Here is a 24,420-nt window from a genome sequence, read left to right on the forward strand (position 1 = left end):
CATGATAAATACTTTTGGTTGTAGTTCGGAAGAAGGATATCTTGCCAATAATTTGCTTAAATTAAATTGACACCTTATTGTCGTCAAACTCTTCAGGTATTGTTAATAAATGTTTTATGCTAGGCTGGATTGAGATCATCATGCTCTAGCCAATTTAAAAAAAATATTTTTCAGAATTCCACCTCTCTGCATTTGATGCTTTGCTGATGTAATGAGGAACATCTTTTTATGGCATCATCTTATTTGAGAATTTAGATTTTTTTTCCTAGGAAAAAAGACAAAGGGAGGCTTATGGTCACTTTCAAAGCAGATGTCTGTGTGTGTTCCAGACTGTTGTCCAAACTTCCATATTTATTATGATCAAATCAACAAGGCCCTTATTTCTTCGATATTTCCTCGATGTGTCCTATTTACCTGGACATCAGATGTAGTGTGACCATTAAGGTGTCCTAGCCCACAGTCTATATTATAGACCTACAATTTTTCCTCTGCCTCACTTCCGATTAATAACAGCTTCTTGTGCTCCTCATGGGAGATCTTCAAGGATTGCACTTCCTTGGGAATTACTCAAAGAGGTGTTAAAGTTTCTGCAGACTATTATTCTATATTGTTCTATTTCCTGCAATCCGCTCTGATTAGGTCTCCTGAAAACAAATGTCATTCTGCCTAAAAAACGCTTGCCATTTGGTGGGTAAGCCAATAATTATCAAGATATTTAGCCAGTCTTCCTCCCTAACCTCTCTTGTCTGTCTGTCCTTGTTGCAGGGTGGACTAGATAATGGTACTGTGCTAAACCACCTCTCTAATTTCTGTGGAAATTGTTTATTGTATTGGACTGCTGGTAACCAAACCCAGGTGTTTTTCAATGGATCCTATAAAATATGCTTATCTTTTTTCCTCCACCGTGACCAATCCTGAACCACCTTTTCCTCCTCCTTTGTGACTACTAGCTGTTTTGCATCATACCTCATTTTTAGTGTTAAAGTGTAGTGCGCAGTTGGGACACACCATATTCATCATTGACTGCTGACTGACATGAGATTATATCATCCCCATTATCCTTAAGCCCTCTGCATTATCCATGATCACTTTTTACAGAAAATGGGGTTCTAAATTTCACATGAGTGCAAAAGTATACTCTTTTTCAACATGGATCATAAGGTTTACAAAGTTCAAATCATTGGAAGGGAGTAGTCGTAGTTGCAGTATCCGAAAGAAGAACAACCAGTAGACCACCTATTTAATGGTAAATGGATGGAGATGCTAGAGAATCTCTTAATATAATAGTGAATTCTTAATTTAGTTCTTTCTCCATGTGGCCGAGGATAGTGAAGCTAAAGGAGGGTGAAAAAGAGAAAATGAAGGAAATAATCTGAAGGGTATTTCCTCTTTTCACGGAGTAAACAAATTACATACTCCCTATACATAATACAGGCCAGGAGAACAGTCATGCAGAGTCATGTGTAGCTGTGGATATACATGCTTTCCATCTAGTGTTGGATCCGGATGTGTGAAAGTTGTTTTTCTTCAAAGAAGTCTTTTGAGTCACGAGATTGAGTGACTTCTCCTCTTGGTGATGATGCGCATAGACTCCATTGTTAGATTGTTTCCTTTCCATCTTCGGGTTTGAGCCTGTGTGCTTGATCTATTTTCAGTACCCAATCCACTCTAACCTGCACCGGTCTTGTTTTCCAATCATGTTCCCACTCTGCGTATTGAGGAACAATGACCTGTCTGATCAGCTGGCTTCTTCTGCGGCCCCTCTAGGGCTTCGCCCTTCATGGCCTTCAAAATTGCTGTCCACCAGGTCCTTTACAAACGGCTCTCCTGGTGATGGAACTGGCGCCTTCCTGTTTCTGCCCCCCGTTGCTACGCAAAATACCCAATGGACCGACTCCCATCAGGTCTGTTACTTGTGTTTGTCACCGGAACACAGGAAAGAGGATTCCGAGGCCTATTGAGCTTTCTGCCCAAAAAGACTCCGTGATTGAGCACGCCGGCTCTAAATGCACCGGAGGCCCACCCATGACACTCCCGACCTCTTCAGCAATGAAGACATAGAAGAAAAACACCCACAGGTGTACGTAGCGGGGGAGAAAACATTCTCCATCAAAGTTTGGAATCCGAGCATGAACAGGAGAGTAAGAAATCACAGAAACCAGAACTGAGTTCAAAGCAGTGAGTACTATACCCTGTGCCCTACAGTCCCGGGTGGAACACCATGAAAACATCCAACACCTCTACAAAAAGAGGTATTCGTATCGCCACTTCCTCATGCCCATGGTTGGCACATGACTGGCTCAGAAGCCCCGCCCTCCGGCTTTGCTCCAAAACAGCAGCTGAAGTGTATGGCATAGACACCCTCAGCACGGAGTAGACTTCAACATCTGCTTTGGCTCTGAGCGGAAGTTCGGCACCAAAATGCAAACACTGCACCGAACCGACACCAAAGAAGTCTGATGAGGCTCGGGTCGAATCAATTCTCCACATGTTGAAAGGGAAGATGCGTCACACAGAGCTCTTGTCAGGGCCTGTATTTTTAACACAAAGGTTCAATGAAAAGTATAAACCCTCTCCCTTATACCCTGTCAGGAAACCAGTCCCACCGGAATAATTGGTGGCCATCAGTACTGATAAAAGACCAAACTCACAAGCAAGCGGAAATGCACCCCCTCCTAGGAAGGAGAGCAAATGCATCAGCAAACCATTGGTGTATCACCAACTCTCAGGGTTTGCTAGCCACTTAGGACCGTGCTTACTGGAATGAGTAGGAGGAGCGCCTCCAACATCTCTCAGATGAGCACAGAAAAAGAGCTCAAGAACTTGTCACAGAGGGCAAACCTATCTCCAACACTTGTCAGGTGTGCCCTAGATTCAGCCAACACAGCGGCACGAGGTATCAGTACGATCATCCTACTTCACTGCTATGCTTGGTTACGTATTTCAGGCTTTAAGCCAGAGGAACAGCAAAGCTGCTTAAATGTCCCTTTTGACAAAGAGCATCTTTGGGCCACAAGTGGATGAGGCCCTAGAAAAATTTAGTAACTAGACATGGTAACTGCAAAAGCCATGGGAGACCTTCATACACCTTCATCTCGAGGCTCCAGAGACCTCTGGAAGCCTCTACCTCATAAACAACAAGGTCAGTCAGTATTCCTCCCCCAGATTGAACTACAGGGCTCCTATAGGGCCAACAATGCTAAAGGTGGAGGCAAAGGTGCTTCCCCACGTGGGGGAAACGCACACAAACAAACGGTGACTTCCCTCACCTTTCTGCTGACTACAAAACATAACACCTGTCGGGGGCATCTACAACACTTTCTACCCACATGACAATCAATAGCATCAGACTAGTGGGTGTTGGACATTATCCAACATGGCTGTTGTAAAGTCCATTACCACACCTTCCAACATACCACCTCACACCCACAGGTTATCACCGGAACTTCAAACAATGCTCAAACAGCAAGTTCAAGCTCTTCTTCTCAAAGGAGCTATAGAACCTGTCCCTCTACACCATCAAGAATCAGGAGTATACTCTCTACACTTCTAATACCCAAAAATGACAAATCTCCATGCCCTATTCTAGATCTACTGCCCCTAAACCATCACATCCTGTCAGATCATTTTCATATGATTACACTTCACGATGTGATCCCACTCTTTCAACAAGTCAACTTTCTCGCAGCCCTATATCTAAAATAAGCCCATTTCCATATTCCAATACACTAAGCTCATCGCAAATATCACAGGTTTCTGATGGAGGAAAACATTACCAATTCAAAGTCCTACCTTTCCTTATCACTACTGCACCACCAGTATTCACAAAGTGTTTAGCAGTAGCAGCAGCACATCTGCCCAGACAAAACATCCATATCTTCCCATTTCTGGATGACTGGCTCCACAAAGCCAGCACTCATCATCTCTCCCAGCAACACACACAAGCTATCGTAGATCTCCTTCACCACCTGGGATTCACTATCAATTCCACAAAATCTCACCTTCAACCTCAGCAAATTCAACTATATCTGGGGCAGTTTAAACACAAACCTAGGATTAGCGTATCCCAATACAACAAGAATTAAAAATATCAAACATTGATATCCTGATTTCAAATCAATCTGCAACTCAGTAAGAATTGTCATGAGGCTTATAGGCATGATGGCATCCTGTATTGCCATAGTACCCCATGCTAAAATTCACATGTGTCCATTACAGGAATGCCTAGCACAACAGTGGTCTCAGTCACAGGGTCACTGTGAAGACCTAGTGTTGATAAACAGCAGCACACATCACTCTCTGCAGTGGTGGAACACCAACAACCTCTTAAAAGGGAAGCCTTTTCAAGTCCCTTTTCTTCACATCACTCTGACAATGGACACATCGGTCACAGGATAGGATGCACACTTACAAGATCTCACAGTCCAGGGCCACTGGGATTCTAAGCACCAGAATCTCCACATCAATTACCTAGATCTTCAAGCTGTTCACCTAGCATTGAAAGCATTCATTCCTCATCTCATTGGCAAGGTTGTTCTAGTCCAGACAGACAATAAAATAAGTATATACTATCTACAAAAGCAAGAGGGGGCTCATTCTTCAGCTCTCACACCTAGCTCAGACCATTTGTCTTTGGATTCTACATCGCAACATTCATCTGCTTAACAAAACACCTTCGGGGGGCAGACAACAACTTTGCAGACCTCCTCAGCGGAATGCAGCAACACTTCCACGAATGGGACTGCCACCTCCTAGTCCACCTCCCTTACTTACAAAAATGTGGATTTCCACAAATAGATCTGTTCCAACTGCATACAACCCAAAATGCCAATTCATTGCCTCCATCTTCACACACCCACTGTCCTAGGGCAATGCTGTATTGGATGAGTTGGTCTGGGATATTTGCCTTTGCTTTTCCCCCTTCTCCCTCCCGGTTCAGTAACTCAGGAGAACCGTCCCTTCCTCAACATCTTATCTTGGATAAAGGTTATGATATTCTCTCTGTGCCCTTATATCCCAAAAATAATTTGTTGATGTATTTAATCATTGGACCACATTTTCTGAGGTTTTTTATTACCACTTAACTGCGATGCAGCGGTTTAAAAGAGTGGTAGGGGCTGCATCAGCCAAGGGACGTGCGCAGCACTACCGGGGTAGTGCTTGCGACAGCCGTTGGCCGATGCGCGCAGGGAAGGTTTTACTGTCCCCCTTAAATCAGTTATCCTTCTGCTACAATTACTCGCTGGATGTCCCATTACTCCCTAAATGTAACTTGTTGACCCTAAGAGAGATTCCCTTCAAGGTCTCTAACTCTCTGAACTGATTCAACCCATTCTGAGTTATGGGGTATTTGTTTTATCCCCTTTTTGCATATCTCTCTCCTTGCCAATATTAATAATACAAACAGAGATCGATGCCTATTTGATTTCACCAATTTACCACCCCCCTCTATAGCTCCAAATATAACCATTTCAAGGCTTACCTTAATACTGTTGTCTATAATTCTGTTAATCTTCTTACCCACTCCTTGCCAGAAGATCTCCAGAAGTGGACACTGCCAGAACATGTGGATATCATCCGCCTTTCCTCCCTGCGCTTGTCTCCACAGCTTGGATTATCTCATCTGTGTCCAATAGGCCCTGTGCACTGTGAAAAGATGATTTCTCCTGAGGTGGACGAACTTTATTATAGACCAAAAAGTAGAGATAGATACTTGCCGTAGACCTTCAGTTTGTGCATTTGGCAGGTCCCTCTTCCAGCTCTCTCCTAGTTCAGAGTAGTAGGGTTCTTCTCCAGCCTCTATTAGTTCCCAGTACCATTTTGCCAGTTCCTTGGCTTGCGGGGGTTTTAGCAACAGTTTTATCTCTTATTCTGAACTCCCTTCATCCATTTTCCCCAGTTCACTTGCCCAACTTGTTAGTTGGTAGTATTTGAAATTTGAAAGGTAGCCTGCTGTTACCCTACTCATAATACCCCAAGAGACTATTGATCTGCCATGCAGGATTTGCCCCCACTTATCTATTCCGGCTGACCGCAAGGGATCTACTAGTTTGACTTGTAACCAGGTTGGAGTACTCGGGGAATCCCAAATTGGGGCCTGGGCACTGTAGTACAGTATCTCCAGCGTTTTCCAGATTTGATACCAAGATGTGCAAGCAGCCCTCAATGTCTTCAATCTGACCTTTTTAACCAGTTGGCTGCTAGTGGTTTTCCCCTCCTGTGCTGGAAAGTAAGATTTAACATTGTTCATGACAAGGTCAGCTCGTCATAAGCACAGCTCCAATGTGCCTCATGACGAGCTGAGCTTGTCATGAGCAGGGAAGGGGTTAAAGTATTTTGGATGACCAGATTTGAACAGAAAGAAGTCATCTTGCTCTGCCTGTTCTATTGTTACAGTTTTAAACAATGGAGAATTGTTTTTTTCTCTCACAGCAGGGATCTTAAGGTTTTAAACTGAAAGGTCCGATAGTAAATAAGGTCTGTACTCTCTTTCCTCAATATATCTTCTCCCGGCGAATCTTCTTCCTTTGTCTGCCCAAATGAAACTACTGAGGTCTCCTTGTAGTTTCTTAATCACTTTTTGTTTAACTCTAAAGGAATTACATTGAATATAAAAGTATACTTTAGTAGTATTGACATTTTAAGTAAATTCGATCTTCCTAAAAATGAAAGTGGGAGATTGCTCCATTTCTTGAGTAGTCTTTTAGTCTTATCTTGATTCCTCAAGGCCATTTTATCAAGGTCCTGCTTCACCTGTACCCCTAGATATTGCGTGTTCCACTCCATTATTTCTGTTTTTTCTCTATTTACTGAGTAGTCTGATACGTTCCCAAATGTTTCATAAATTTCATTATCTCTGGGAGAGCTCTCTACATCCATGGTTTATAGCATCAAATCGTGTGCATAGAGGCCCACATTCTTTCCCCAGCCTCTACCTTTGAATGGGGAGATGTATATATTCGATCTTATTTCATTTTCCAGGGGTTCAATATACAAATTAAAAAGTAGAGGTGACAGGGGTCAACCCTGGCGAGACCCTCTTTCTATTGAGATCTCTAGTGCAGATCGGGCTCTACATACATTAGATTTCAAAAGAGCCATCATGTACTTCATTGACAAAACAAAAACTTTAAGAAAAAACAAAACTTTTGGTGGCTTCTCAGTACCACAAAAAGGAAAGCTTTTATCCAAATCAGGACTCAACAGATGGATAGTTAAGTGCATTCAAACTTTTTACATAAAAGACAAAAGAACTTTACCAACACCCCCTAAAGCGCAAACAACTCATAAACTTGGGGTTTCTATGGCCTTTCTGGGAGATATTTTGTTAGCCGACATTTGCAAAGCAGCTACATGGTCCACACCACACACCTCCACTAAGCGTTATTGTCTGTATGTTCCAGCACGCCAACAAGCTAATGTAGGACAGGCAGTGTTACACTCTTTCAAACAACTGCAACACCCACAGGTTAGCCACTGCTTTCCGGAGCACGTTTATGAAAATCATGTGCATCTCCAGCTACATGCCTTGAAAGGATTGTTACTTACCCTGTAAGCATCTGTTCTTGACATGTAGTGCTGTACATTCATATGCGCCAATCCTCCTTTCCGGATACCTGTGGCCGTTGCAGTTTACTTTACCTCTATTGCTACGCTTGGACATCTCTTTACTCCACTTATGTTGCACTCCAATCTCACCTGCCTGCGGGAAAACAATCTTAACAGTGGAGTCAATGCCCTTGTGCATTATCACAAAGAGAAGTCACTCGATCTCGTGACTCGAAAGGCTTTTTAGAAAAATAACTGGCATGCATTTGGATGCAACACTAGATGGCAGGATAATGCAAACATGTGAATCTACAGCACTACCTGCCACTAACAGGTTCTTACAGGCTAAGTAACATAATCCTTATTAAATATCGTCCAAATACCATAAAAAGCAAAGTGCCCAAGGCTTAATTTTTTTTAATGTCTTTTCACTGTTAATCCCTGATGGGAGGATTTAGATGTGGCTGAAAGTGACAACATCTTTCACCAGGGGGATGAATACCCTTTCAGGCAATGGCAGTTTTTTTTGCATTTGACATGTATGACCCCTTTAGGTATAATGTATAGGACAGCTGAATGCGTAATACTAAATTTTTTCTATAAACTTTGCTTTTTGGGCCGTTAATCCAAAGGACGTTGATTTTAAAGTCCTTCTTTGCATTATGGTTAATTGAAGCCTGGCCTGTACTAGTGCTTTCACCACTGCCCTGCATTTTCTCTGTTTTGTTGTATTTTCCCCAGTGGATAAGAACTGGTGCGAAGGGAATACAAATGACATTTTAGCAAGTCTAATACCCATGGCAATGTTCACCCTTACTATCTAACAAACTCATTATCCGCTAAGTCTTGGTGTCAAATAAGTACTTTACATTCAAAGTTACTTGCAGCTCCTATTGTCGCTGTTCGTGTTTGTTAGAACATTCAAAGATGGTTACTTTCAATGAGAATTTCTGTCTTTATAGTCCTATTATTACCTGTCTTAGTACTCCATGGTGGGTAAAAGGTTCCTTTAGAGCTCTGTGGTCCAGCCATGCGGATTTTGGTGTTGTACACTTGCTCAATAAGTCACAGCCTTTATCCCACTTCAATGCATCCACCGTAGTATTTTATTAGTAGTGATGGAATAATTTTTTGTTGTAAGTTTCCTATACAGTTGCTCAGAACTATTCCTTCACGTTTTTGGGGCTATTGTAGTTCGACATCATTGTTGAGATGTTTGCCCCAGGCAAATAATTGAAAAACTTGCTTTCTGCAAAAACTCAAGTTGATAATGCTTTTCTTTCTCTTTCCATCTACCTTGACCTGCATACCCCAGAGAGAGGGACTGACCGTTTTTCTGTTTGTTTTTTTATCGCCCCTTCTTTAGATTTTGCCTGGACTCTGCAAAGCAAACGCGACAGAAAGTGGCAGTGAACTGGACCAACTTCACCCTGAAGAGACCTGCCTCCAGCCTAGCTCAATGACTCCTGCAAGAGCACTTGGATGCAGCGGGGGAAAGGGCGAGACGGACTCTCCTTGTCTTACTTCTCATTCCTAGACACCCCAGACTCTTGTACAGCCACAGTCCTCCGCTTCACTGTAGACTGTAAAGTCCCTGTCCACTCCACACCCGTTCTTGCCCCCCCCCCTTATATTTTAATATTATGTGGGGTTGCTTGCACAGATTTTGCTTCCTGAAGGGTTAGCGTTAGAATGCAGCTTCACTAAAAGCACTTGCTCTGAGTTTTTCATTTCTCTCTCTCAACTCTTCCCTTTCTCCTTCCTCCACGAGCTGTAGGGACAGTGGTATATACGATCACATCCACCGACCACATGGTCAGTCTGCATACATTTTAAATTGTTTGTATTTTAAAGTTTGTTTTTATGTGGGTATTTCCAAGAGATACCTCTCTGCCCGTCTGAGTTTTTATGTACAGTGCCCCTTTTCAAACCCTGGGTGTCTCTTCATAATCCATGCTCTCCCAATGTAAGTCCTCCCTTTCCTTCTGTGCGCACTCAAAACTTTTCTTCGACTAGTGGGCGGAGAGAGACTGTGTCCATTTTTAGCCTATTTTACTTTACAGGTTTATCCTTAGTGAGCTTTACAATAAGCAATGCTGGAATGCTGAAGAGGGGAATTGACAGCTTTTTACCAAGTTCTCTGCAGTCGAGCAGTTCAGTGCTTCTTTTTGTCTCAAGCCTAAGGACCTCTCCCATTGCCTTCTCCTGGCCACCTAGGAGGTTTCCTAGAAGTTGACAGATGAGCTCCGTTTCCTTCAGTCTTGTATCTTGCATTGATTTCTTGCCTCATTTCCCTTGCATCCTACACCCACTCATGCCTCATTGTACTGTATCTTGGACCAGATGTCTTGCCTGCTCTGTACTTCTCTGCGCTTTTGCCTACTTGTGTGCTTTCCTGTTATAAGGTTAGTTCTAGTTCTCTTTTACTTTCATTCATGCCACTCTTACTTCCTTACTGGGCCTTCATGTCCACTGCCCTGTTACCATTATGTTTATTCCTTCCTCCCTATATATTGCTTTCTGGCCTTCTTTCTCTGCTCCTTGCCGTGGTATTTTGCTGCATGGCTCCTCGTCCAAATTGCTTCCAAGCCTCACATTGCCCCTGTGTTTTTGTTTCCTGAGCCTCTTTTGTTAATATTATCTTCATCCTGTTTTTATTCCTATAGATTTCCTCACCCATAACTGTCAGTTTTTAGCACTTGACATGGGCTTGTTTCACGGGCATTCGGTTATCTGTGTGTGGTATTGCTGCTGCTGCCCTCTCTGGGGTGAGAAGAGAGGGTGTTGCCTTTGCATCGGATTTCCTGTGTGAGAAGGGAACTCGATCTGCGTCCATCCCCTGTACTTTTTATCTTACTATCCCCGCCACCTCCCTTGATCGCCCTTGCCACACAGTTCCTGACATGCATCAATGTATTTACCATTTGCTATATCTTTTATGAACCAAAATAATGATTTGTATTGAGCTATGAAAACAGAAATGAAATAATGTTTTTTTAACTTGATTGCTGGTGCTACCCAGGCTCTTGGGTCGGACTCGGGCTTGATGGAGTTCCTCTGACCCCCCTCGTACATGGAATGTAGGTTTTTATTGCCGTTCTGTGTTAGCCAAATGTATATTGGCTTTGCTGTGTTTTTTATTTTATTTTTATTAATATTATTATTATTTACTTTTGATACTGTGAAAGTCTTTCCTTCTGAAAGATAAAATGACATTTGAACACCGGTGAAGAGGGTTTTATTCTACGATCAGTACACTTTAACTTTCTATGGAGGGATGACACAGAAAGCACAGGTTTGATCCAGTGAAAAGACGGGCACCAAAAATGACAGAAAAGAGTGAATTACCATTTTCCCAAAAGGGAAAGGGAGAGGGTGCTTAAAAACGTACTCCTGACAGTGACTCGAGATCCCTGGTTCTCAGCATACCCCTTTAGACTGCTACTGTGGATTTGCAGGTTCTGAGCAACTCCTAGTTGAGTCCAATGGATGTTATCATTCTTTGCTTTCTGGTGGCCATATTAATCTGTGGCCATATTATGCTGTCACTCTCTCTCCTTCTCCAGCAATCCCTTTAGTTAACCATATTTGGCAACCTGTGTATGCATCTACAATGGCTTGTATTGCTCCTCAAACAATGTGATTTAAACAAGTCAAAACTTGTGCTCATGTACATAGGCTCTGTATCTCCTACCTTCTAATGTTGGGTTTGGCATGGTACAACTTGCTTTTTTAACTTAAAGAAGAGCTTTCTGTTTCAAGGTGAAACGTGATCCCATCCCCAGAAACCAAAACCCAAGACAGACTCCACCTTAGCTTATGTATTTTTCCTCCATCGTGTTTGGGCTTGTTTGAGTGTTACTATAATTAACTTCACAAAGAGAGTTTGCAAAGGTACCGTGACAATACTTATATTCGACAAGTAAGCCTCCGGGTGTCTAAAAAGAAAAATACCTTCCAGTACTGGAGGCATAGACTGCAGTTGCATTACATCTGTAATGGAGCCCCAGAATTCCTATAATGCCCAACCCACTCCCCCCCCTCCCCCCACTCCCCCGATTTGTGTGGTGGAGGAAAACCTCAAAGGGTAAGAATCAAAGAATTGGAGAAGCCATTGGGTATTATCGATATGGGCATGGAGCAGTTAGCCCCCACAGGCCTGAAGAGTAGTCAGAAAACATATCTCTAGAACAAATTAAAAAGCTCACAACACTAAGGGAAAGACCAAGCCTGGACCTACACTCAACACTTGAGATTGGCCTCCAGGTCAGACTTATTTATCCTCAGGGATGCCAGCCTCAGTAAGTATTTCTGCTCAAATAAAATGAATGGTCTTTAGGGGAGAGCCACGTCTCAATGGAAGATTGACTCCGTAAAGAGTTTTGACCTTCAAAGTCGAAATTTCCTGAGAGAAGAAAGCCGAGGACTCTTAGCCCTGAAAGAATGACGTCAGGCAGCACAAGATCAAGATTGATCTGGTTACAGGCTACATTGTAGCCAAATCACCTGGTCCAGAATCTCACAGAGGGTAGAAAATTGGGGTTTATCATATCCCTAAAGGAAAAAAGAAATCTGCACTTTTACCTGTCAATCATCTTCTCAGAATACTGACTACAAATGAGAAATGGAACCTAATCCATTACCAAGTGGAACCACAGCAGGAAGAAAAGTGGCACTGAGGAGGGTCTAGTCAAGCCTTACCCTGTTAAAGCTTCTTCATGTGATGTCACATATGCATAGTTATTCAGAGCAGAAGCATGAGGCTACCAGGCTTGCTGAAGAGGAGGTGGGTAATGTCCTTGTGTAGACTACCACTCAATGAGAGTAAAAGTCTGTATCTCCCATTGTGTAAGGCAATCCTCAAAAGCAGTGGAAATTTTAAGTACCTAGTTAAAACTAATCCCACCGTGGATCATGTATGTATTTTTTTTTTTTAAATGCCAGTACACGCAGACACTGTGTGTGTGTATATTTTTGCAGCATGAATCTTTCTGGATTCAATATGTGCATTATTCTGCCATCTAGTAGTTGGGTCCAGAATTGTAGTCTTTTTTTTTTCTTTTTTTTTTTTTTCGTGGCCAGGTGGGCGTCAACATACCACCATTTGGTGTCCTACGTGACATAGACGTGCTTCCTCTGGAAGCTCCCATCTTTGGTCACCATCTTCAGATTCTTTTTAGGTTTCGCCTGCGAAGAGATGCGCTCTGCGCATCTTTTCGGCGCAGGCGAAATCCTGTTGAGATCTGTAGTGTGGCTTGGTTCGGCCCTCGTCCTTGATTGGCTGGCTCCGTAAACGGAGCCTTGCCATTGGACGAGGGGCCTGTCCGTCAATGCCGGACCAGACACGGGGGCGTTCCCGACATTCTTTGGCTTTTGCCGACGTCACGCGACGCCGGGAACGCCCCCGTGTCTGGTCCGGCATTGCCGGCACCCGCCTTCCGTCGTCAGCGTCTCTCCTCTCCTTTCCCGCCCCCTCCCGCTTGTTATATTTTTGTTTGCGACCGCTGCTCGCGCTGACACTCGCCCTCCCCTGCCTGGACCCTGAGCGTGTGACTGCCCGTTGCTGTTTTGGTCGTCCTGTGTATGCTGCCACGTTGGTCTTGCGTCGGGGTTTTTTCCCTTCGACGTGTTTGGCGGTGAGTGCTGGTTCGTGAGCCCGCTTGCGGGCGTTTTGGTGGTAGAGGGGCATAGAGCGGTGGAGGCAAAGAGCGGAAATGAGCGGCATTTTGTGTGGCCTGGGGCGCCGAGGGGGAGCGCACACGGGATGATGGTCGGGCCGTGTTCATCGGGGTGATGCATGCCTGGGTCGTGGGGGTGCTTTGCCGTGGCTCGGGAGGCTCTGATGTTGTGGAGTTGGCTGCGCAGCGAGGTTGCGGTGCGGAGCTGGCTGTGAATCTGTGACGCCGTTGACGTGCATTCAAGGTGGAGCGGCCGAGGCTGGACTCACCCCGGTGGCCACTGGGGGCGCCAGCCGGTGGGGCACCGTCCCCCGCGGGAGTGGCAGGGACTCGAGCCTTGTGAGGAGAGCCAGGCTTTGGGTGTCTTTTATGCATTGGTCTTGTTGTCTGCGAGCGTTGTCGTGTGTGAGAGGGTGTCGGCATTTGGAGGGAGACCATGGTGCATTTAGTACGACGAGCTGAGATTGGATTTGTCCACGGACGGTCACGGGGGGCCTTGTACAGGAAATGTACAATGGCGATGTGTTTTTATGACGACCGGTTTCTGCGCGTTGTGCTTATGGAGGACCGCTATCGTTTTGATGACTGAATTTGTTCTGTACCGTGGACGGAGTGGCCACTGCCTCTCACGACACCTTTCATTTGCGTGTGCAGTGTGTACCTCCAATTGGGGTTGGTTTTTGGGGAGAGTGTGGCCTGGCAGTCGGGGCGGTCGTCCGCGGATCTGGGGATCCAGGTTTGAGTCTCAGTGGGGATGCGCGGCATTGCGTTATTGATTTCTCCGTGCCTGATTAGAGTGAAGGTGTCCGTCTGTGCCCTGGTCGACATGCTGCTTTTCCATTTGTGATACAGGTTGTTTTGTGTAAACTTAAGGCATGCAGACTGTTGTCATGGTGGTTGGGGTTTGGTGTTGGTTATGGGGGGAGCTCGTGAGCCGGGTTCGAGTCTCGGTGGGGACGCGGGGGGCTGTCTGGCGGATTGATGTGTTTCCCCCTATGCAGCCCGCCTCTCTCTGGCACCACTGCAAGGCATACCCCCGCTCCCTCCTTGTGCCACACTGGCCCTCATCCCATCACATAAGCCCTTCGGTCGCTCGCCGCAGTACCGCTCGCGGCCGCCAGAGGACGCCCTGCCCTGACTCTATCCCCGCGATCCCGGGCTCCAGACCCACATGTCTCCGCTTCCTGCTCGGCAGAGCCGCCGCTCACATGCTGCTGAGCGGAGCCCCGGCGCCCCGCTCCTCCGTGCCCGCCTCCCCGCAGAGCCCCGCGGCCCAGCCGGGGCCCCCGCAGGCCCACAGCACGGGACAGCAATGCACTGCCGGCATGGCCCGCTGGCTCAAGGAGCACCTGGGCTTCAAGAGCAGCGCCAAACCCGTGCCCCCGGCGCCGCCCCGTCCGGACTACCGACAGCCGCTCCCGGGGGGCCCCCGCGAGCCCGCCGTCGTCACCCCCGCCCCGCAGCCGGACATCGTCAGCGCCTACAAGCTGCAGAAGGAGCGGGACTTTGAGGACCCTTACAGCAGCGCTCCGGGGGGGGCGCGCCGACCCGTCCGCCCCCGGGGGGGCCCCGGACGGCAGGTTCCTGTCCCCCAACCGCCGGCTCATTAAAGTGGAGGCGGAGAAGGCGGCACCCCCGGTGTCCCCTGGGGCCCCATCACCTGGCCCCGCAGCAGCCAACAAGACGACCCCGACGTCGCCCCCTCCGGAGCCGGCCAAGCAGGACAAGGTGAGCCGGGGCAGGTAGAGATCCGAGGGCGGGAGGGGGCAGTGAGTGGTGAGAGATCTACACCGTGTGAGTGACACTTCATAACAACTACACACATACTTCGGAGCGCCAGGTAACCCCTACGGAGGGGGCAGTAATACTACCTGTGGGGCAGGGATGGCGAGGAGGCCACCCCTACAGCGGTCTTCGGGGCAAGCCAGCCATATAGTTTGAAGAGGGGTAACGACTCGGATCCGCACTGAGGGTGGGAACAACAGCCCGATCGAGGGGGACCGGCTTAGGAGCCCCAGACCAAGGGAGCGGCACATTGATGCCAGCTGGAACATGTTGAAGGGATAAACTTCGTGCCCTGGGGCATTACTCCCAGCCATAAGCTAAGGACTGAAATGTTTTCGACTGGTCCTACAGTAGGAGCAGTGCCCCCTGCCTTGTGCCGCCGGTGAGGTACCACCATACTGACGCAGAGCTGGGCTGCCAGCCCCTGGATGGGCATTAGTAATGCCTGGATGGTGGCCGAATGCCATCAGCTTCCGTGTGTGCCTTTAGTGTCGGTGATCGCTGCATAGTGAGTAGTGGCATTGTACCCGACTTTGTGTACTGTGACCCCAGTCCCACAAACCCTTCTTGCCGTACTGCCCATGACTCGAGACTGGCTTCCCTTCCTGGAAGGTGGCACGTTCTAAAGGTCAGGGATGCAGTTTAAATTCCCCACTCACAGCTTCATCCGGACATACAGCATTTACCGGCAGCGGCGTGTGAGCACCCCCCTTCCGCGCACGCACACTTCGCTGTTCCTCCAAGAATGTGTCTGTGTACACTGCTTTACCTGCTCGTGTATGTGTGTAGTCCCTGGGTCAAACCGTCAAGAGATGCCTGTCCGTAGCGCAGTGCAAATGGGCACCCATTATGCGGCGACAACTCACGTTTCTAAGTGGCTGTGGTACATGCCTACAATACTAGTGCCTTGATGTGATTTGTTATGTAGCCGAAGCATGAGGCACTACAACCTCGGTAAGTTACGTGAGTCTGATTTCATATGAGACGTAGACCGTATCAGTCCCTCCATACAGTGAGTGCCTAGACATGACTGGGTGTGTAAACCATGCAGGAGACACTACAATATCTGTATGTTATATGTGTAGGATGCACCTTCAAATATTTATCTCTATAGTTGGAGGTTGGGGGGCGGGGGGTTGTATCACCCAACCAGTATTTTGGTTTTTGCTGTGCTTTCTGTTCTTGCATCCAGCTATATAAACCAACAGCTGACATGTGGGCCCCTGTTGCCTGCTTGTGCCTCCGTGTGCCCCTGTTGCCTGCTTGTGCCTCCGTGTGCCTCAGTTTTCGTGCCCCTGTTGCCTGCTTGTGCGCCCCTGTTGCCTGCTTGTGCCTCCGTGTGCCCCTGTTGCCTGCTTGTGCCTCCGTGTGCCCTTGTTGCCTGCTTGTGCCCCTGTTGCCTGCTTGTGCCTCCGTGTGCCCCTGTTGCCTGCTTGTGCCTCCGTGTGCCCCTGTTGCCTGCTTGTGCCTCAGTGTGCCCCTGTTGCCTGCTTGTGCGTCCGTGTGCCCCTGTTGCCTGCTTGTGCCTCAGTGTGCCCCTGTTGCCTGCTTGTGCCATGTGGGTGTGTGTGGAGGGCTCTGTGTGGCTGTGTGTGTGGGGAGCTTTGTGTGGCTGTGTGTGTGGGGAGCTTTGTGTGGCTGTGTGTGTGGGGAGCTTTGTGCGGCTGTGTGTGTGGGGAGCTTTGTGCGGCTGTGTGTGTGGGGAGCTTTGTGTGGCTGTGTGTGTCCTTTGAAGCTAATATTCTGAGCTGTAGGCGAGTTCTGCCCCTTTTCTGCTAGCAGTCTTTTGAGGTAGCTTTCTAGCCTCTGGAAGTTAGTTTTCTCCCTGAGGTTGATTCATTGTCACTATGTGGGTTTCAGCGCCTTCATTGCAGGCCATCTTTAGAGATGACCTCCAGCTGTATGGGTGGAATATCCTCCTCCTACTCTGGCTGCAGTCTCTGGAGGTGAACTAAGCTACGGGTACCACGGCACCACCTTCTTCTAACAGTCTCTAATCATGACTCCTGCGGGCTAGGTGGTTGTGATTCTTCTGCAGCTGGTCTCGAGATTACCTTCTGATTTGTTTGTTTCAATTCCTATGCTGCACGCAGAGTCTGTAGGTGACCTCTAAGCTCTCTGTAGTTCATCTCTATATGCCATCTCCCTGGGTGGCCTGCTAAGCTCGTAGTTCATGTTGTCATTTACCCGCACTTTCTGAAGATGCCCCTTTGCAGTCAGTGTGTTCAGGCTTTCCTGTATCTGCAGCTCAAAGTTTTAAGTGGCATGAAAAAAAAGTTGGAGGTTGGGGGGCGGGGGGTTGTATCACCCAACCAGTATTTTGGTTTTTGCTGTGCTTTCTGTTCTTGCATCCAGCTATATAAACCAACAGCTGACATGTGGGCCCCTGTTGCCTGCTTGTGCCTCCGTGTGCCCCTGTTGCCTGCTTGTGCCTCCGTGTGCCCCTGTCGCCTGCTTGTGCCTCAGTTTTCGTGCCCCTGTTGCCTGCTTGTGCGCCCCTGTTGCCTGCTTGTGCCTCCGTGTGCCCCTGTTGCCTGCTTGTGCCTCCGTGTGCCCTTGTTGCCTGCTTGTGCCCCTGTTGCCTGCTTGTGCCTCCGTGTGCCCCTGTTGCCTGCTTGTGCCTCCGTGTGCCCCTGTTGCCTGCTTGTGCCTCAGTGTGCCCCTGTTGCCTGCTTGTGCGTCCGTGTGCCCCTGTTGCCTGCTTGTGCCTCAGTGTGCCCCTGTTGCCTGCTTGTGCCATGTGGGTGTGTGTGGAGGGCTCTGTGTGGCTGTGTGTGTGGGGAGCTTTGTGTGGCTGTGTGTGTGGGGAGCTTTGTGTGGCTGTGTGTGTGGGGAGCTTTGTGCGGCTGTGTGTGTGGGGAGCTTTGTGTGGCTGTGTGTGTGGGGGGGGCTCTGTGTGTGTCATTTGCGAGAGATAAAGCTAGTGGCATTGTAAATGACAATGCCATTTATTTATGTTAAAAAATACATAAATAAAAATAATGTCAAGAGCAATGCCAATAGCTCTAACTTTAACAAAGGCGAAACCATTGCATTGTAAATGCTTGTTTCCGCTGTTAAGGCTGGATCATTGCCGAAGAGTTCCAGAGTTTTTGGAAGAGGAATCAAGAGAAATCGTAGAAAATCAAGTTTTTCAGCTACACCGGACTACAGGTCAGGTAACCGGGAGGATGAGGGAGAAGGTTACGACCATGATCTCGACATTCTACGAAGAATGAGCTTGCAGGGTGCTTCCTGAGCGCGGGGATGGACAAGCACTGTTCAAGTTTTGCACCAATTGCTACCAGAAATACGCCCAGAAGGATCAGCAGCCAGTCTGCAACCTCTCCCTGCCGCTTGACCACAACAGCGAAGACTGCAATGCGTACTCGGCGTTTACACCAGTACCCTCAGAGTAACGGAGAGGCAGAGAAGGGAGAACATGCAGGGGCCACCTCCATTGCTCCGAGACTTGGTCCTCTCCAGTGGAGAGGACAACATCGCCGAAGGACTGCACGGTCGTCTGGGTCCACAAGAAGACGTCGAAGGAGGTAAGGGAGTCGTCGACCCTTAAACACTCGAGCGACACTCGAAAGGGTGAAGCTAAAGCCCCAAACGACACTCGTGGAAGTGAAGTTAAGTCCTCGAAGGGAGCATTGCTGCTGAAACACTTGATGAAGGCAACAGCAACCAGGGACAGTCAGCCGAGCGGATCCTTCGAAAAAGACATAATCGGAGAAAGCCCTTGAAAAACCAAGATCGTTGTAGGTTGCCCTCGAAAAGGACACCTCGGTGCCGAGAAAGGAAGGGCTGTCGTCAGCCCCGAAGAGTCGCTCCAACTCTCGATACCGAGCATGCCGCCGAGATGGGGAGGAAGAAGAGGAGGCTCAAGGCCAAAATGGCGAGCATCCTGCAGTGGAAAAAGGACTTTGATGAGAATATGAGCCATTACACCATCCCTCCGAAACCCACGCTCTAAGTCGAAAGAGACGACGAGGACGCCGAACCGCCCGAACCAGACTAGGAACTGGGGGACGAAGACTATTATTTCGAGGGAGAAGGCGGCGAAGATCTGCAATCCTACCAGGACTCAACGTCCTCAGAGGCACAAGACATAGAATGTCAAGATCTCAACGCCGAACCGCCGAAAAGAAGGGGTAGACACTTACCCTTCGAGGCCCTCGCCACCAGACGACATGGGGATCTACATAATGCTCATCCAAAAGGCTGCACAGACGTATGGAGTGAAAATGGAAGAGGAGAAGCCCAAGGCATGTTTTCTCCTGGAGAGACTACTGCCTCAACAAACTAGGAACCAATTCCTGCCCATGCTCTCTAGTGTAAGGAACCAGCAGTATGCAAGGATGTGACTCCTAGAACAGAGAAAAAGTATAAACATTCTTCAAAGGATCCTGCATACATCCAAGGGTCAGTGCCAGCCGACTCCATAATTGCAGCAATGGCTAGGAAGAGGGCCAAAGTACCCACTAATGCCGGGCCACCTCCAGACAAGGAGTGTAGGAGGATGGATCTCACAGGGAGAAAGGTGGAGAGAAATGTGGCAATCCATTGGTGCATTGCAAACTCCAACGCCCTGATCAACAGGCACGCATACCAACACCGGGAAGAAGTGGGGCAGCTCCTAAAGCATCTACCAGACCAGTACCAACAAAAAGCAGCTCACCTGGTAGAAGAAGGCAAAAGCATGTCGAACACATGCCTAAAATCGGCATTGGTTGCAGCAGAAACATCAAGCAGGCTGCAGAAACATCGAGCAGGCTAATTATGATAGGAGTGACCGAGAGAAGACCCGCATGGCTCAGAATTTCGGGATTCAAGCCAGAGGTGCAAACCACATCCTGAATGCACTTTTTAACGGAGAGCAACTGTTTGGCACACCAGTTGACGACAAGGTGACGCAGCTCAAGAAGGAAAACGAGACCGCAAGGTCCATGGGAGCATTGCAATTCAGAGGTATGAGAAGGGGCACACCCATGAGAAGGCCAGGTGATAGAGGAGGCAACGTGCCTACCACATCGCACCAGACATTCCAGCAAGGCTACCAAGGGAACAACGATCGCCAGCAGCAGCAGGGACAGCAGCAGCAGAACTGGCAGTACCAGCCCCGGGGACAGTCCTTTCGAGGGCGCGAAAACTGACAAGGACAAACACGAAGGGGAGGCCAACAGCCCTCAACCAAGTGGCTTCACCAGTAAACAGACCCTACACCCTAGCAACACCTTGGGGTGGGCAGAAACACATAAAGGAAAACTGCACCCGAAAGTTTAACGACAAACAGTACCTTGAACACTCAACAGAAGAATAAGTGACTTCAGGAATAGAGGAAGGTCACATTGGACAAATGGATACTAAACATCATTCAGTATGGATACTGTATAGCGTTAGAAAAACAACCTCCGAACAGAAAACCAAGAAGCAAGGCACTCTCAGTAAAGTAGCTCTTGCTCTTGCAACTAGAGGCGCATGAACTGCTCAGCAAGGAGTCAACAGAGGTGGTGCCGCAAAACCAAAGGAACAAAGGGTTTCACTCAACTTACTTCCTGGTGCCAAAGGTGGAGGAGACGCTAAGACCTATCCTAGATCTAAAGTTCCTGAACAAAGTCATAAAAACTCCAGATTCAAGATGACTTCCCTACAAGAGGTAATACCACCAATACAACAAGGGGACTCCATGACTGCTATAAATTTAAAGGACGCATACTTGCACATCCCCATCAACCACACGCGCCTGCTAAGGTTTGTGATCAACCAAAGCCACTACCGATTCACAGTACTGGCATTCGGCATGAAATCCACACCAAGGGTGTTTCCAAAATGCCTAGCAGCTGTCGCAGCACACCTACGAAGGCAAGGAATACACGTATACCCCTATCTCAATAACTGGCTTGTGAAGGCAAGCTTGTACAGCCAATGCAAACTACACATCCAGCAGGTCATATTAACGCTGACATGACTGGGTTTCTCGATCCATTGGGAGAAATCGTCAACGGAACCAGAGCAAATCAAGATATTCTTAGGGGCAGAGATCGACACCATACGGGCCAAAGTGTTCCTCAGAGGAAGAGAACATTGGCGATACTGAAGGAAATGTGTCATTACCGTAAGGGGCAAGTTCTGACAGTGAGGACGGTAAGCAAGCTGATGGGAATGATGGTGTTGTGCATTCATCTAGTCCAAAATATTTGAATTCACATGAGGCCATTCCAGGAATGGATACAGCAGCAACGGTCACAGGCAACTGGGACTTGGGAAGATCTAGTGGTTGTCACACACACAGTGCATCCGGAAATAGCATGGTGGAACAAACAAAACATATCACAGGGAAAACCATTCACACAACCAACTCCAACAGTGACCATCACTACAGACTCCTTCCAGATCGGGTGGGGCGCGCACATGAACAAGCTCAAGGTGAGGGGGCTATGGTCGCAACAGGATGCGGTCAAGCACATCAATTACCTGGAACTAAAAACAAGAGTTCCTAGCCTTAAAAGCATTTTCAGAAGGAGCTGTACGGAAACAGGGTGTTGACCCAAACAGACAACACCACGACCATGTTCTACATCCACAAACAAGGAGGAACACAGTGAGTAGCGCTATCGTGGCTAGCACAAGCGATATGGACAATGGGCCATTCCACTGAAGATAGACCAACATCTCCCAGGGAAGGAGAATGTGGAAGCAGACACTCAGCAGGCAGACGTCAGCATCCCACGAATGGGAAATCAGCCAATAGGAATTACAGAAAGTATTCCGGAAGTGGGGCACACTGCAAATAGATTTATTTGCAACACACCAAAATGCAAAATGCCAACACTTCGCACCCAGACAACCAGACCGTCGGTAACAAGGGAATGCACAATGGATAAGTTGGTCAAAGTCATTTGTATTAACTTTTCCCCCGATACCACTGATACAAAAGGTACTCTGCAAATCCAGGATCAGCAACATGTCACTGATTCTTAAAAGCACCTCAGTGGGCCAGACAATCGTGGTTCTCATAAATAGTGGACATGGCACAGGCACCAGCACACAGATTCCCAAAACGAAGGGACCTGTTAACAATGCAGAACGGAAGGGTGCTACACCCAGAGCCAGAGAGTTTGCACACCTCAAACTACCGGCGAACACAATGGCAGTGCTCATGGAGGCAAGAAGGCCGACCACAAGGAAATGCTACGCAGCAAAGTGGAAAAGATTCTCAGAATAGTGCATTAGAAACTGCAAAGAAAAATCACAAGGGAGTCAACAGTACGAAAATACTTAGCACATCTACTGCAAAGTAAACTCAGCCACACATCTCTAAGGGTACACTTAGCGGTGATAGTGGCTTACGCAAGAGGAGAAACAGGGAAAAGTTTTTTCACCTCCAGTAGTAAAAAGATTTCTAGAAGGAGCGAAGAGGATCGCACCTCCAAACAGAATGCCAGCACCAGCATGGAACCTCAACGTAGTGCCTACCCAACTGATGAAGGCTCCATTTGAGCCGATGCACAAGGCTACACTGCACATGCTCACGCTAAAGACTGCCTTCTTAGTGGCTATCACATCCCTACGAAAAGTAAGTGAATTGCAGGCGCTAACACTTCAAAAGCCCTACCAGCAGATACACGGTGATAGGATTGTAATGAGAACACACCCACACTTCATGCTGAAGGTGGTGTCTCGGTTCCACATCAACCAAACAATCCAAATACCTAGTTTTTTCTATAAACCAACCACAAGCATAGAGAGAGTGCTTCACACACTGGACGTCAGGAGGGCTGTGATGCACTATATAGAAAGGACAAAAGAGTGCAGAAAGACAAAGCATCTGTTTGTTTCCTTCGCAAGCAGTTTTTTGGGACGACCAGTTACCAGAAATACCATTGCACGATGGATTGCACAAACCATACAACTATGCCACAAACAATCTGGGCAAATGTTACAAGGAGCAGCTCATGCTCACTCAACAAGGAAGAAAGGAGCCACAATTGTGTTTCTAGCCAACACGCCAATTCAAGAAATTTGCCAATCTGCAACATGGTCTTCAGTGCACACGTTCACTGAGCACTACTGTGTGGATATCCAAATAAACAAGGAAGCGCAGGTGGGACAGAAGGTCTTACAGCACATATTCAGTAAACCGTGCTCATCGTTCACCCAGCCACCACAATAAGGACAAACCGCTACAAATTATATTCACATCGTAGATAATCCAGAAAGAATCACGCTGCAAAACGTATTGTTTCTTACCTGTCGGTGTAGTTTTGCAGCTTGAAGACTTTCTGGATTCACTAGCGATCCCACCCTCCTCCGCCAGAAAGATGAGACTGGAGGAGAGGGATTAAAGATAAACAAGACTTAAAATAAGAGGAAAAACCAGAATAACTCAAGACAAGAAAAACAGAATCCGAAGATGGAGACCAAAGGTGGGAGCTTCGGAGGAAGCACATCAACGTCACGAAGGACACCAAATTGTGGTATGTTGACGCCCACGTGGGCCACGAAAACAAAAAAAAGAGAAAAAATACTATTCCGGACCCATCCACTAGATGGCAGAATAACGCACAGCATAGTGAACCCAGAAAGTCTTCAAGCTGCAAAACTACACCGACTGGTAAGAAACTATACAATAGACAGACAGACAATCCACTTTATTCAATTAATTAAAATCATAAAAGTACACTCAAAATTTGAACTAAATTAAACTAATCCATAATTTAAAAACATTTTCATAAAATCAATGTACAAAAATTCATAGTGATACGAATATATATATATATATATATATCGATACACAAAGTGATCCTGAAGCCAAACGAGAGCGCTATGCAGTGTGTGCTCCGCCCAGGGGCCGGATCCTGACCCAAGGAAATTTTTGTATACAAAGGAGGCGGCACAACCAGGATACTTTTAAGCCTTCTTTATTAAGACTTCACCCCACCAACGCGTTTCAGCCCCAAGACCGTGAGCAAGGCCAGTTGGTTGGGGCTGAAACGCGTTGGTGGGGTGAAGGCTTAAAAGTATCCTGGTTGTGCCGCCTCCTTTGTATACAATATATATATATATATATATATATATATATATATATATATATATATATCTCCGTTTCACTTCCTCCAACGAAACCGGGGCCAATTGACTGCGGTGCACAGCAGGGTCAGAGGGTTTCCTGCCACTGATACTCAGTTTCACAAAACGCTGCAAGGAAGCGTAGAATGCACTCTTTCTCCAGTCTCAAACACCCCTTTTTCAGACCAAACAATCGTATTTCGTATTCTTCATATTTTTATTCCAGCAACGCGTTTCACCGAACCCTCGGCTTGATCACGTGATCAAGCCGAGTGTTCGGTGAAACGCGTTGGGTTGGTTCCATGCACTGTTGTTATGCTGGAATAAAAATAGGGACGTGAGTACCAAGACCCCT

At 47.3% G+C, this 24,420-nt stretch overlaps 1 protein-coding gene across 1 annotated transcript in view; it reads left to right on the forward strand.

Moving 5' to 3' along the window:
• The window catches only part of FAM193B (family with sequence similarity 193 member B), a 167,826-nt gene extending 157,057 nt beyond the window's left edge, over window positions 1-10,769 (forward strand). Inside the window, exon 10 of the mRNA XM_086931790.1 lies at window positions 8,915-10,769. Coding sequence (XP_086787916.1) covers window positions 8,915-9,011 — 97 coding nt within the window. The 3' untranslated portion in view covers window positions 9,012-10,769. The remainder of the gene's footprint in view (window positions 1-8,914) is intronic.
• Window positions 10,770-24,420: the final 13,651 nt, after the last annotated feature.

The sequence above is a fragment of the Lissotriton vulgaris genome, chromosome 7 (genome assembly GCF_964263255.1).
Source record: "Lissotriton vulgaris chromosome 7, aLisVul1.2, whole genome shotgun sequence".
NCBI lineage: Eukaryota > Metazoa > Chordata > Amphibia > Caudata > Salamandridae > Lissotriton > Lissotriton vulgaris.